At 43.1% G+C, this 15,496-nt stretch overlaps 1 protein-coding gene across 16 annotated transcripts in view; it reads left to right on the plus strand.

The window, feature by feature from the left end:
- The window catches only part of Nbas (NBAS subunit of NRZ tethering complex), a 341,775-nt gene that overhangs the window by 276,984 nt on the left and 49,295 nt on the right, over positions 1-15,496 (plus strand). For 7 of the 16 annotated variants that reach the window (NM_001427446.1, XM_087554760.1, XM_087554762.1 and 4 more), the window contains 2 exons: positions 1,591-1,729; positions 14,207-14,335. In NM_001427446.1, the coding sequence (NP_001414375.1) occupies positions 1,591-1,729; positions 14,207-14,335 (268 nt within the window). Of the gene's footprint in view, positions 1-1,584; positions 1,730-14,206; positions 14,336-15,496 lie in introns of all 16 variants that reach the window. The other 9 variants (XM_087554759.1, XM_087554761.1, XM_087554749.1 and 6 more) reach the window with 2 other exon arrangements.

The following is a 15,496-nucleotide window of genomic DNA, read 5'->3' on the forward strand; positions in this document are numbered from 1 at the left end:
GGGGTGCAGAGCTAAACAAAGAATTCTCAGCTGAGGAATATTGAATGGCTGAGAGGCACCTAAAGAAATGTTCAACATCTTTAGTCATCAGGGAAATGCAAATCAAAACAACCCTGAGATTTCACCTCACACCAGTGAGAATGGCTAAGATCAAAAACTCAGGTGACAGCAGATGCTGGCGAGGATGTGGAGAAAGAGGAACACTCCTCCATTGTTGGTGGGATTGCAGACTGGTACAACCATTCTGGAAATCAGTCTGGAGGTTCCTCAGAAAATTGGACATAGTACTGCCTGAGGACCCATCTATACCATTCCTGGGCATATACCCAAAAGATGCCTCAACATATAAAAGAGACACGTGCTCCACTATGTTCATCGCAGCCTTATTTATAATAGCCAGAAGCTGGAAAGAACCCAGATGTTTTTCAACAGAGGAATGGATACAGAAAATGTGGTACATCTACACAATGGAATATTACTCAGATTTTAAAAACAATGATTTCATGAACTTCGTAGGCAAATGGATGGAACTAGAAAATACCATCCTGAGTGAGCTAACCCAATCACAAAAGTACACACATGTTATGCACTCACTAAGTGGATATTAGCTCAAAAACTCAGAATACCCAAGAAATAATTCACAGACCATATGAAGGTCAAAAAGAAGGTAGACCAAAATGTGGATGCTTCATTCCTTCTTAGAAGGGGGATCAAAATACCCATGGGAGGAAATACAAGGACAAAGTGGAGCAGAGACTGAAAGGAAGGCCATCCAGAGACTTTCCCACCTGGGGATCCACCCCATATTCAGCCACCAAACCCATTCACTATTGCTGATGCTAAGAAGTGCTTGCTGACAGGAGCCTGATATGGATGCCTCCTGAGAGGCTCTGCTAGTGCCTTACTGATGAGGATGCTTGCAGCTAACCATTGGACTGAGCATGGGGAACCCAATGGATGAGATAAAGGACTGAAGGAGTTGAAGGGGTTTGCATTGTCATAGGAAGAACAACAATACCAACCAACCAGACTTCCCAGAGCTCCTAGGGACTAAACTATCAAGCAAAGAGTATACACGGAGGGACCCATGGCTCCAGTCGCATATGTAGCAGAGGATGGCATTGTCTGGCATCAATAGGAGGAGAAGTCCTTGGTCTTGTAAAGCTCGTTTCCCCAAAGTAGGGGACTGCCAGGTTGTTGAAGTGGGAGTGGGAGTATCTTCATAGAAGTAGGTTGAGGGGGGATGGGAAAGGGGATAACATTTGAAATGTAAACACATTAAATATCCAATAAAAAAATCACCAGAGTGGAGGGTGAGAATGCAGATTCTACTATTGGCAGTGCTGCCATGAGGTCAGTACATGAGACTGGGTCTGTAGCTTGAGTCTGAGTTCTCTGGGCACCTACTGTCCCAGTGTTGCCTCTACATACTACAGTGGCTCGTGAGGATAGCCTAAAGAAACATTACGTATACGAATGTTAGCCACCAAAAGCACTTTATGTCAGAAATTAGGATACTTTTTTTTAATTTATCTCAATGTTGAGAGCTTTAATCACACCCAATGTTTTACATATTTCTCTGAGGAGCAGCATAGCCAACAACCTGTGGGTGAGGCTGGTGACTGTGATGCTGACCAGATGTACAACAGAGAACAAGCAGAGACTTGGAGACGAGGTGTTGAAGATCTGCCGCTCCCTCTACAACAGCGGACAGATGCTGCCTGTGCAGGTGAGTGGATGCTGCAAGTGACTTTCCTGGGGATGTCTTTTCTTTTCTCACAGCCCGCTGTTCTGAGCAGTTATAGTAACTGTACTTGAACACTTAGCTCAAACAATTCTGTTAAAGGCCAAGAATTTGTAGTGGATCAAATGAAAACTAGCAATAGTGAATGGGTGCCTGGAAGGTGCCTTCTTTTTGCCAGTGCTCTAAAGCAGTTTTACAAATCTCAGGGCAGAGACCAGTGCTAAGGCCAGTCCAAGCTGACATACTTGGAACCCGGTAGCTCAGTTGTACTGGTAACCAAGCAACCACTCTGATCCTTACATACTGCTTTCTCCTCTAAGGAACTAGGATAGCCCCAGAAGTTACTCTAGCATACAACAGAAATTCAGTCACTGCCATCTTGACCTTTCTATTTGATCCCATGATTTAAGTGTCTTAAAAGTATTTGTAATATGTATAGCATAGAAACATTTTATGTTCTGTTAATTGCGGGAGCCTGCTTGTATGTCCACACAAGAGTATACTATCTGAGCAACTTCTGTGTATCTAAGAATTTGGATAATGGCATTAAACTAATTCATTGGTTTTGAGTTCCCACCCAATAAGAAATAACTTAAAACCAAAATTATAAATAGGATCCTCTAAATCTTGTGATCGCTCAGGAAAACTAATCTTAGTATGAATGAATGTACAGTGAATTGTTTTCCAAGTCTGGGACTGAGAAAATGTTTTGATTGACTTTTTAAAGACTTATTTGTGTAAAGAAGGTGCTCTATAGCACACAGTGGAGTGTGTGTTTGCAGCTGTGTGTCACAGTCCTCTGGAATCAACCACTTGCTTACATATGGTCTTGAGCTGCTGGGTCACAGAGCGATCTCATCACGGGGACAAGATTCAGACCACAGAGCAAGCTCCACATGGTTTCTGATTTGCACCAAAGTGACTGTATACACATGCTTTTGCCTTCATCTGAACGAAAATGGAGCGTTGTCCAATAAGACCAAATGTCAGAATTGACCTATAACTGTTCTGCTGACGTGAATGCTGATCAGAAACCTTCTGGTTAGGCTCTTTTGCTAGCTCTGTTACTAGCTGGCAGTTCTAGCTCTTCCACTGTGTCTCCAGCTCTCATGGGGCTGGACCGAAGTTTCCTGTGCGCTACTAATCGCCATCACTCTTAGGTCTAGAATTCTCATGGAGCTGGGGAAGGAGTAGGCTGATCAGAGGAGGTCATTATGGTTTCTCTGTGTAACTTGATGAAACGAAAGGTAATTACTAAAGGAGTACCATTGCCTCTGTGACTTACTTAGTGGCTTTATAGGCTCAATTTCTTTCCTTAACTTGGGCCTGAGTAAAAAGAGTGTTTCCTATGTGTCATGATTACAGGAGATTAGCAAATGATAGGCATTACTTTTATTATTAAATGTGCTCAATAAAAAATTTAAAGTGTTACTAAAGAGAGAACATAATTATTACAAAATAGAAATGTCTTAAATTTATTTTACCACACTTCAGAGTTGCTCAGTTTAATCTCAGAGTTCCATAATAATTTCCTTCACCATGGTGCTAAAATTATCCAATGCTCAGTCACTTTTATTCTACCCTTAGCTAATGACATGTGTGCCCGTTATGACAGGGATTGAGGCGAACCCACTTCTTCCCTTGTCCCTATTTCTCAGACCCCAAAAAGCTCCATAATTACAGTTTTTCTTTCCCTAATGATTCTCATGTGCCTTTTGTGATTCCAGAGTATTCCTCATCTGCTTCCTTAACGACCATGATGGTTTTTCTCATGGAAAATATTACCAGCAAATTGAAATCACTGCTTTTTATAAGTCATGTACCCCAAAGTTTTGCAAGTTGTAGTGGCTGCTTCTCAGCCTATGTCCATGGCAGTCTGAGAGGTCTCCTCAAGCAGAGAAGTGGTCAACCTTCCTCATAGCTGAGGCACTTTTGAGACTCCCATGACATCCAAGCTGTCTCCCTTTCTGCCCGATTCTTCCTCCCCCTCATCTCATTAATGGGGCTAAGAACCATCCTTGAAGCAAATGACATGGTGTGTACTAATGCCTGGCAAGCATAGCAGGTGGGTAGTTCACACGAGAGCTCTGTAGGCGGAGGCACGTCCAGCAGCCTAGAAGTCAGGGCTGACACGAATAGCTCTGCTCTGGAGAACAGAAGACTACAGATCTCTCCCTGCCCAGCACAGCTCTTCCTCTGCCTGTATGAGTACCACATACCTGCTCACACTCCCTCAGCAGGCTCGCTGACATCTGCTGACAGTGATGCACTGAGTCCCCACAGGTTATGTAAATTCAAAGACAGTGTTGGTGGACTGGTCTGACTTCCCTGCAATCAGACTACAGAGAGCACTGCCCAGCTCCTCACCATAAACCACAGCCCGCAGGGAGTGCAAACTCCAGGCTGAGGCTGGTGTTTACACTCAGGGAGCTTACCTGTTCCCTTTCAAGGCCTCTCTCTCATGTGCTATCTGAACCATGAAGTTGTCAATGGATTGTTTTGCAGTTCTCTCTGCTGCTTGAACTTATGGCAGTCCCTGTGTGTCTCAGTCAGGGTTTCCATTGCTGTGAACAGACAGACACCATGGCCAAGGCAACTCTTCTAAGGACAGCATTTAATTGGGGCTGGCTTACAGTTCAGAGGTTCAGTTCATTATCATCAAGGCAGGAACATGGCAGCATCCAGGCAGGCATGGTGCAGAAGGAGCTGAGAGTGCTACATCTTCATCTGAAGGCTGCCAGCAGAATACTGACCTCCAGACAGCTAGGGTGAGGGTCTTAAAGCCACTCCAACAGGGCCACACCTTCTAATAGTGCCACTCCCTGGGTAGAACATATATAAACCATCATGCCATGTAATCCTCTTACACTTCTCTTACAATGTAAGCACCAGAGAAGGTTTGGCATGAGATGTCTGAATATTTGGCCAATAACATAGCCAGGAGACTATACAATCCTCAGGGATCACATGAACTGGCATGTTCTATCCTCAGAGCCTTTGCCTTGGCCATGTGCCATTTGTCCTGCTTATGTTTTTATCACAAGGTAGAGGACTCTTAATTGAGGGAAACTCCCCCATCAGATTTCCTGTAGGCAAATGTGTGGAACGCTGTCATTTTTTTTTTCATACTTGTTTGCACTTTTATTTCAGTCTTCTAGGCTTTAGAAATGTGAGATAATAAACCTCTAAATCACTGAATATATGGCAAAATTTTACAGCGGCCTCAGAAAACTAGTGTAATAGTTTATGTAACCATACATCCCTACACAAGTTTCATGGACTTGTTTCTTGCTACACAGTATGTACCCTCAAGAGGAAATAAAAGTGGTACATGGGAATAAGACCCCAAGTAATGCTGGTTAGCTGGGACACAGATTTATTCAGCAAGTAATCTCCTACCCTGCATCACTCCTAAATTACAACTTCCATCCCTTCCTAGTCCAGCATCAATGAGGCAAGGCCAATCTCTGGACAGTGGGCACAGCATCTGTGAGTCACTCAGTGTCCTCTTTTCTGGGAGGAAGTTACTTTGACCATAGCCTATCAGTGCTAGCTTTTTTTTGTTTTTAACTTTGCTTTCTAAATAAAATAGATGGCGCTACAGTCTGTCCTTTGTGTGTCTCACTCATTCCTAAGCGCAATGTGCTGAAGTAGAGTCTGATGTGCACTCTACTGAGAAAAGTTTGAAATTCAGATTCCAGTCAACTGTCTCTTGAAATAGTCCATGTGGTTTGTATTGTTAAATTTTTATAAGCCTCTGCCTTTTCGCTTCGTTGTAACATGGCTTGGAATCTCTGTGCTATTCCTATCTCTCCCCACTATTTCCTTGATTATTTTGAATAGGCACTTCACCTATCTATGTTAGTTACTTTTTTTTTTATTTTATTTTATTTTTTTTTATTATCTTGAGTATTTCTTATATACATTTCAAGTGTTATTCCCTTTCCCGGTTTCCGGACAGACATCACCCTCCCCCCTCCCCTTCCTTGTGGGTGTTCCCCTCCCAAACCTCTCCCCATTGCCACCCTCCCCGCATAGTCTAGTTCACTGGGGGTTCAGTCTTAGCAGGACCCAGGGCTTCCCCTTCCACTGGTGCTCTTACTAGGATATTCATTGCTACCTATGGGGACAGAGTCCAGGGTCAGTCCATGTATAGTCTTTAGGTAGTGGCTTAGTCCCTGGAAGCTCTGGTTGCTTGACATTGTTGTACTTTTGGGGTCTCGAGCACCTTCAAGCTCTTCCAGTTCTTTCTCTGATTCCTTCAACGGGGGACCTATTCTCAGTTCAGTGGTTTGCTGCTGGCATTCGCCTCTGTATTTGCTGTATTCTGGCTGTGTCTCTCAGGAGCGATCTACATCCGGCTCCTGTCGGTCTGCACTTCTTTGCTTCATCCATCTTGTCTAATTGGGTGGCTGTATATGTATGGGCCACCTGTGGGGCAGGCTCTGAATGGGTGTTCCTCCAGTCTCTGTTTTAATCTTTGCCTCTCCCTTCCCTGCCAAGGGTATTCTTTTTCCTCATTTAAAGAAGGAGTGAAGCATTCACATTTTGATCATCCGTCTTGAGTTTCCTTTGTTCTAGGGATCTAGGGTAATTCAAGCATTTGGGCTAATAGCCACTTATCAATGAGTGCATACCATGTATGTCTTTCTGTGAGTGGGTTAGCTCACTCAGGATGATATTTTCCAGTTCCAACCATTTGCCTACGAATTTCATAAACTCGTTGTTTTTGATAGCTGAGTAATATTCCATTGTGTAGATGTACCACATTTTCTGTATCCATTCCTCTGTTGAAGGGCATCTGGGTTCTTTCCATTTTCTGGCTATTATAAATAAGGCTGCGATGAACATAGTGGAGCACGTGTCTCTTTTATATGTTGAGGCATCTTTTGGGTATATGCCCAAGAGAGGTATGGCTGGATCCTCAGGCAGTTCAATGTCCAATTTTCTGAGGAACCTCCAGACTGATTTCCAGAATGGTTTTACCAGTCTGCAATCCCACCAACAATGGAGGAGTGTTCCTCTTTCTCCACATCCTCGCCAGCATCTGCTGTCACCTGAGTTTTTGATCTTAGCCATTCTCACTGGTGTGAGGTGAAATCTCAGGGTTGTTTTGATTTGCATTTCCCTTATGACTAAAGATGTTGAACATTTCTTTAGGTGTTTCTCAGCCATTCGGCATTCCTCAGCTGTGAATTCTTTGTTCAGCTCTGAACCCCATTTTTTAATAGGGTTATTTGTTTCCCTGTGGTCTAACTTCTTGAGTTCTTTGTATATTTTGGATATAAGGCCTCTATCTGTTCTAGGATTGGTAAAGATCTTTTCCCAATCTGTTGGTTGTCGTTTTGTCCTAACCACAGTGTCCTTTGCCTTACAGAAGCTTTGCAGTTTTATGAGATCCCATTTGTCGATTCTTGATCTTAGAGCATAAGCCATTGGTGTTTTGTTCAGGAAATTTTTTCCAGTGCCCATGTGTTCCAGATGCTTCCCTAGTTTTTCTTCTATTAGTTTGAGTGTGTCTGGTTTGATGTGGAGGTCCTTGATCCACTTGGACTTAAGCTTTGTACAGGGTGATAAGCATGGATCGATCTGCATTCTTCTACATGTTGCCCTCCAGTTGAACCAGCACCATTTGCTGAAAATGCTATCTTTTTTCCATTGGATGGTTTTGGCTCCTTTGTCAAAAATCAAGTGACCATAGGTGTGTGGGTTCATTTCTGGGTCTTCAATTCTATTCCATTGGTCTATCTGTCTGTCTCTGTACCAATACCATGCAGTTTTTATCACTATTGCTCTGTAATACTGCTTGAGTTCAGGGATAGTGATTCCCCCTGAAGTCCTCTTATTGTTGAGGATAGCTTTAGCTATCCTGGGTTTTTTGTTATTCCAGATGAATTTGCAAATTGTTCTGTCTAACTCTTTGAAGAATTGGATTGGTATTTTGATGGGGATTGCATTGAATCTGTAGATTGCTTTTGGTAAAATGGCCATTTTTACTATATTAATCCTGCCAATCCATGAGCATGGGAGATCTTTCCATCTTCTGAGGTCTTCTTCAATTTCTTTCCTCAGTGTCTTGAAGTTCTTATTGTACAGATCTTTTACTTGCTTGGTTAAAGTCACACCGAGGTACTTTATATTATTTGGGTCTATTATGAAGGGTGTCGTTTCCCTAATTTCTTTCTCGGCTTGTTTCTCTTTTGTATAGAGGAAGGCAACTGATTTATTTGAGATAATTTTATACCCAGCCACTTTGCTGAAGTTGTTTATCAGCTTTAGTAGTTCTCTGGTGGAACTTTTGGGATCACTTAAATATACTATCATGTCGTCTGCAAATAGTGATATTTTGACCTCTTCTTTTCCGATCTGTATCCCCTTGATCTCCTTTTGTTGTCTGATTGCTCTGGCTAGAACTTCAAGAACTATATTGAATAAGTAGGGAGAGAGTGGGCAGCCTTGTCTAGTCCCTGATTTTAGTGGGATTGCTTCAAGTTTCTCTCCATTTAGTTTAATGTTAGCAACTGGTTTGCTGTATATGGCTTTTACTATGTTTAGGTATGGGCCTTGAATACCTATTCTTTCCAGGACTTTTATCATGAAGGGGTGTTGAATTTTGTCAAATGCTTTCTCAGCATCTAATGAAATGATCATGTGGTTCTGTTCTTTCAGTTTGTTTATATGATGGATCACGTTGATGGTTTTCCTTATATTAAACCATCCCTGCATGCCTGGGATGAAGCCTACTTGATCATGGTGGATGATTGTTTTGATGTGCTCTTGAATTCGGTTTGCCAGAATTTTATTGAGTATTTTTGCGTCGATATTCATAAGGGAAATTGGTCTGAAGTTCTCTTTCTTTGTTGGGTCTTTGTGTGGTTTAGGTATAAGAGTAATTGTGGCTTCATAGAAGGAATTCGGTAGGGCTCCATCTGTTTCAATTTTGTGGAATAGTTTGGATAATATTGGTATAAGGTCTTCTATGAAGATTTGATAGAATTCTGCACTAAACCCGTCTGGACCTGGGCTCTTTTTGGTTGGGAGACCTTTAATGACTGCTTCTATTTCCTTAGGAGTTATGGGGTTGTTTAACTGGTTTATCTGTTCCTGATTTAACTTCGATACCTGGTATCTGTCTAGGAAATTGTCCATTTTCTGAAGATTTTCAAGTTTTGTTGAATATAGGTTTTTATAGTAAGATCTGATGATTTTTTGAATTTCCTCTGAATCTGTAGTTATGTCTCCCTTTTCATTTCTGATTTTGTTAATTTGGACGCACTCTCTGTGTCCTCTCGTTAGTCTGGCTAAGGGTTTATCTATCTTGTTGATTTTCTCAAAGAACCAACTTTTGGTTCTGTTGATTCTTTCTATGGTCCTTTTTGTTTCTACTTGGTTGATTTCAGCTCTGAGTTTGATTATTTCCTGCCTTCTACTCCTCCTGGGTGTATTTGCTTCTTTTTGTTCTAGAGCTTTTAGGTGTGCTGTCAAGCTGCTGACATATGCTCTTTCCTGTTTCTTTCTGCAGGCACTCAGCGCTATGAGTTTTCCTCTTAGCACAGCTTTCATTGTGTCCCATAAGTTTGGGTATGTTGTACCTTCATTTTCATTAAATTCTAAAAAGTTTTTAATTTCTTTCTTTATTTCTTCCTTGACCAGGTTATCATTGAGTAGAGCATTGTTCAATTTCCACGTATATGTGGGCATTCTTCCCTTATTGTTATTAAAGACCAGTTTTAGGCCGTGGTGGTCCGATAGCACGCATGGGATTATTTCTATCTTTCTGTACCTGTTGAGGCCCGTTTTTTGACCAATTATATGGTCAATTTTGGAGAAAGTACCATGAGGAGCTGAGAAGAAGGTATATCCTTTTGCTTTAGGATAGAATGTTCTATAAATATCCGTTAAGTCCATTTGGCTCATGACTTCTCTTAGTCTGTCTACCTCTCTGTTTAATTTCTGTTTCCATGATCTGTCCATTGATGAGAGTGGGGTGTTGAAATCTCCCAATGTGTGTTTTGAGCTTTAGTAAGGTTTCTTTTACATATGTAGGTGCCCTTGTATTTGGGGCATAGATATTTAGGATTGAAAGTTCATCTTGGTGGATTTTTCCTTTGATGAATATGAAGTGTCCTTCCTTATCTTTTTTGATGACTTTTAGTTGAAAATTGATTTTATTTGATATTAGAATGGCTACTCCAGCTTGCTTCTTCTGACCATTTGCTTGGAAAATTGTTTTCCAGCCTTTCACTCTGAGGTAATGTCTGTCTTTGTCTCTGAGGTGTGTTTCCTGTAGGCAGCAGAATGCAGGGTCCTCGTTGCGTATCCAGTTTGTTAATCTATGTCTTTTTATTGGGGAGTTGAGGCCATTGATATTGAGAGATATTAAGGAATAGTGATTATTGCTTCCCGTTATATTCATATTTGGAAGTGAGGTTATGTTTGTGTGCTTTCATTCTCTTTGTTTTGTTGCCAAGATGATTAGTTTCTTGCTTCTAGGGTATAGCTTGCCTCCTTATGTTGGGCTTTACCCTTTATTATCCTTTGTAGTGCTGGACTTGTAGAAAGATATTGTATAAATTTGGTTTTGTCATGGAATATCTTGGTTTCTCCATCAATGTTAATTGAGAGTTTTGCAGGATACAGTAACCTGGGCTGGCATTTGTGTTCTCTTAGGGTCTGTATGACATCTGTCCAGGATCTTCTGGCCTTCATAGTTTCTGGCGAAAAGTCTGGTGTGATTCTGATAGGTCTGCCTTTATATGTTACTTGACCTTTTTCCCTTACTGCTTTTAATATTCTTTCTTTATTTTGTGCGTTTGGTGTTTTGACTATTATGTGACGGGAGGTGTTTCTTTTCTGGTCCAATCTATTTGGAGTTCTGTAGGCTTCTTGTATGCCTATGGGTATCTCTTTTTTTAGGTTAGGGAAGTTTTCTTCTATGATTTTGTTGAAGATATTTACTGGTCCTTTGAGCTGGGAGTCTTCACTCTCTTCTATACCTATTATCCTTAGGTTTGATCTTCTCATTGAGTCCTGGATTTCCTGTATGTTTTGGACCAGTAGCTTTTTCTGCTTTACATTATCTTTGACAGTTGAGTCAATGATTTCTATGGAATCTTCTGCTCCCGAGATTCTCTCTTCCATCTCTTGAATTCTGTTGGTGAAGCTTGTATCTACAGCTCCTTGTCTTTTCTTTTGATTTTCTATGTCCAGGGTTGTTTCCATGTGTTCTTTCTTGATTGCTTCTATTTCCATTTTTAATTCCTTCAACTGTTTGATTGTGTTTTCCTGGAATTCTTTCAGGGATTTTTGCGATTCCTCTCTGTAGGCTTCTACTTGTTCTCTAAGGGAGTTCTTTATGTCTTTCTTGAAGTCCTCCAGCATCATGATCAAATATGATTTTGAAACTAGGTCTTGCTTTTCTGGTGTGTTTGGATATTCCGTGTTTGCTTTGGTGGGAGAATTGGGCTCCGATGATGCCATGTAGTCTTGGTTTCTGTTGCTTGGGTTCCTGCGCTTGCCTCTCGCCATCAGATTATCTCTAGTGTTACTTTGTTCTGCTATTTCTGACAGTGGCTAGACTGTCCTATAACCTGTGTGTCAGGAGTGCTGTAGACCTGTTTTCCAGTTTTCTTTCAGCCAGTTATGGGGACAGAGTGTTCTGCTTTCGGGCGTGTAGTTTTTCCTCTCTACAGGTCTTCAGCTGTTCCTGTGGGCCTGTGTCTTGAGTTCACCAGGCAGGTTTCTTGCAGGGGAAAAGTTGGTCCTACCTGTGGTTCCAAGGCTCAAGTTTGCTCGTGGGGTACTGCCCAAGTCCTCTCCGCTGTGGCAGCAACCGGGAAAATCTGTGCCGCTCCTTCCGGGAGCCTCCGTGCACCAGGGTTTCAGATGACGTTTGGTGTTTTCCTCTGGCGCCTGGATGTGCACAGAGTGCAGTCTCTTCTGGTTTCCCAGGCGTGTCCGCCTGTCTGAAGGTTCAGCTCTCCCTCCCACGGGATTTGGTTGCAGAGAACTGTTTATCCGGTCTGTTTCCTTCAGGCTCCAGCAGTGTCTCAGGCGCAGGGGTCCTGCCGCTCCCGGGCCCTCCCCTATGGGAACCCAGAGGCCTTATACAGTTGCCTCTTGGGCCAGGGATGTGGGCAGGGGTGGGCAGTGTTGGTGGTCTCCTCCGCTCTGCAGCCTCAGGAGTGCCCACCTGATCAGGCGGTGAGGTCTCTCTCCCACGGGGTTTGGGAGCAGAGAGCTGCTGCGGTCCGGGATCCGCTGGTGTGGGACTTCCGGTAAACACAGGAAGTGCCCGGCTTTAGAGGAATTTTGCCTCTGTGTGTCCCGAGTTCACCAGGCAGGTTTCCTGCAGGGGAAAAGTTGGTCCTACCTGCAGTTCCAAGGCTCAAGTTTGCTCGTGGGGTACTGCCCAAGTCCTCTCCGCTGTGGCAGCAACCGGGAAGATCTGCGCCGCTCTTTCCAGGAGCCTCCGTGCACCAGGGTTCCAGATGGCGTTTGGTGTTTTCCTCTGGCGCCTGGATGTGCACAGAGTGCAGTCTCTTCTGGTTTCCCAGGCGTGTCCGCCTCTCTGAAGGTTCAGCTCTCCCTCCCACGGGATTTGGGTGCAGAGAACTGTTTATCCGGTCTGTTTCCTTCAGGTTCTGGCAGTGTCTCAGGCGCAGGGGTCCTGCCGCTCCCGGGCCCTCCCCTACGGGAACCCAGAGGCCTTATACCCATTTTTTTTTTTGATTAATCATTGATTGAGGGTACCAGCCCTGAGCAGGTGGTCCTGAGGAGGATAAGAAAGCAAACTGAGCAAGCCACAGAAAGCAAGGCAGTAGACAACACTCCTCCATGGTCTCTGCTTCAGTTCCTGCTCCAGATTCCTGCCCTGGCTTCCCTTCATGACAGACTGTAATCCTTAAGATATAATAAACTATTCCTCAAGCTGCCTTGGTTCCAGTTTTATCACAGCAGTAGAAAGCAGACTATCTACTGTCTTTTTAGATGCTATCTACTAGTTTATAAAATTTGTCATTTAAAGCTACAATCAACATGAAATGCTGAGGTTCCTTGTCAGTTATTGATGACGTATTGAATGAAGAGCAGACATGAGTGCTGAGAGAAGCTCCTATACCAATACTGCTGTTGAGTCTGCTGTGGACCACGTGACTTTGGAGTATAAGACACATTGCTCACCCTTAAAGAGGGACATTTGTGTGAATACAGAACTATAGGACAGAAGTAATGTCTGAAGCAAAGAGTACAGTGGGGATGTAGAATTGAGACTAAGCTTGGTTAGTCAGGGGAGCTGGTCTGGTGTGTGTCACTATTCTTTGGGAGATGTGAACCATTATCTACTTATCCCAGATAGGGAACTATCAAGAGCCCAGTGTAAGCATACCACTGATATCCAACATGGTGAACCACTGAGTTTCATTAGGGGTGCTTACAGAAGTTTTGAGTAAGGAGTTCCTTATAGGAGCAGACATGAGTCAAAGACAGCTGTAACTCTAATTGCCCACCCCAGTCAATGACAGGTATGAAAGCGGGAATCCTAGCGCTGTCTGCTCAAGGGGCAGGCAGCTCAGCGTTTGGAAAGTGTCTCACCCAGTCTGTCATTTTCATCATCTCATCATGGAGTGATGCTCCGGGATGCTCGGGGTGCCCAGCATTTGGATTTTCTTTCCTGTGCCACTGCTGTGGAGTAGCACAACAGGGCAATCAGCCCCATGCAGGACTGCAATCGTTCATTCTTCTCCAGACTAGTTTGGCTTTAATATATAGGGCCGCATTCATCATCTGCTCTTTGGTGGAGTGTTCAGTTCTTCGTGTCATAGTACAGTCAGGACAGTTGAAGCAGCCAGCTCAGCGGGTGAGCTCAGTTCATCAAGTAGAATAAAACCTGAGAATGAAATTCAGGTAGGCCTGGGGAGAGCCACACGTGTTCGTTGTTTTGAACCACAGATAGTTTTCATGAGGATGGAATATCTTAAATATATCAAGAATTCTATTTACCTTAATACTAGAATTTTGAACATGTTTAAAAACATTGTCTTTGCTGATGTCCTTTGTCTCTCAGTAGATAAAAACTAGATATTGACATCATGAATAGTTGATAACAGCTGCCATGGAGTCTCTACTGTATGCTCAGCACTATATATTTACATTAATTCTCAAGATACACAACCAGAGCTGCAGAGCTGCAGAGCAGATACAGAGATGTCCATTTTACTTACAGGGAAAACAAGGCTCTGAGAATTAGAGTAAGTTATACCACTAGATCTGCATACTGAATACATCCTACCACTCAAACTAACTAACATCACACACTCACACACACTCACACACACACTCACACACACTCTCACACACACACACACACACACACACACACACACGATGATACATCTAGAAGAGGCAGCACAGGGTTACACTGTGCTTGCATGAGTGGAACTCACCTCACCCATGTGGTTTCAGGGTGTGAAGGAGCTGTGCCTGCTGCTGCTGCACCAGTCCCTCCTGCTCCCATCCCTGAAGCTTCTTCTGGAGAGTGGAGATGAAACTCTACAGGCCATGGCCCTGGAGCAAATCTCAGCTGTCACTAAGGTATGTCCAGTTGAATTTATTGCTGTTCTGGTTTCCAAAAAGGTGAGTACAAAAACCATGATTAATTCTTGGCCACTCTCTAATCTCTGACTGTAGTAGCGACTTCATTCACTCAGGCACACACTTGGTTTCATAGACATTTACTGAGCCTCTTCCATAAACCAGGCTCTCTTTGGGTGCTGACAGCACAGATATGTATAGTAAAACACTTCCCCAGAGAAGCAGGCTCCTTGCCACTCGGGATTCGGGTCTGGGGAGCTGAGTCCCACTTGAGGTTGGCTCTGTCTCCAGCTGCACCTGGTGGCTGCTCACAGGCAAATGTTTTCCAGCAGCACTCAACTACAGTTATCTGAAGTCTAGAGCTGCTGTTCTCTGGAACCTGAGCCTCACAGAAGCAGTGTTTGGGCTTGAAGACAGATGTGCTCACGTCACATTTGCAGATTGCAAACATGTTTCCAGACATGCACAAGGCTGGCTATTTTGTTGTGATGACCCAGGAAAGCAGTGGTCTCTTTTCTTTTAAAGACATATAGTCTCCAGTTAGATAGTTCAGCGTTCTGTTTTATCAAGTTGACATTGAATGATCCTTCCCCAGAGCCTTCTATAGAGACATCCTTGTTTCATGTAAGTAGTGTGTGTGCATTCATATACACACATATACAGATGTAAGCACACTTCGGTATAATTCCTCTCTCTCTCTCTCTCTCTCTCTCTCTCTCTCTCTCTTCTGGGAATCAGAGAGAAAGGGAATTCTAGAGCAAAGGTCTATGCTGGCTGCAGAAAAGAGCTAAGAAATAGATGTAAAGATATCATTGATAAAGCATTTTATTAATGACAGAGATATCAAATGTTACATTTGGCCACAGTCATTGAAAATCTGTTGCCTTTCACCAATGTATACTGAGTACTACAAGACTGTCTGCAGAGACTGTGGAAGGGCCACAGTTGCCTGGCAGGACCTTTTGGGATCCAGACTAAAGTCGATCTGTTGATGTCTTCCTGTCTCCCTGCTGATGTGAATGCTTCATGGTTTTGTAACTTCATAAGAATTGAAAATTATATTGAGCTTTTTTCTTAGCCTGTTTTTTATTGTAAGTCAAGGAATGAGGAATAAGAGTGAGCTGAACAGAACCAGACTCTGATTCTCTTGCACGTTCTCGG

This window comes from Rattus norvegicus, chromosome 6, assembly GCF_021556685.1.
Source record: "Rattus norvegicus strain SHRSP/BbbUtx chromosome 6, alternate assembly SHRSP_T2T, whole genome shotgun sequence".
NCBI classification, from domain to species: domain Eukaryota; kingdom Metazoa; phylum Chordata; class Mammalia; order Rodentia; family Muridae; genus Rattus; species Rattus norvegicus.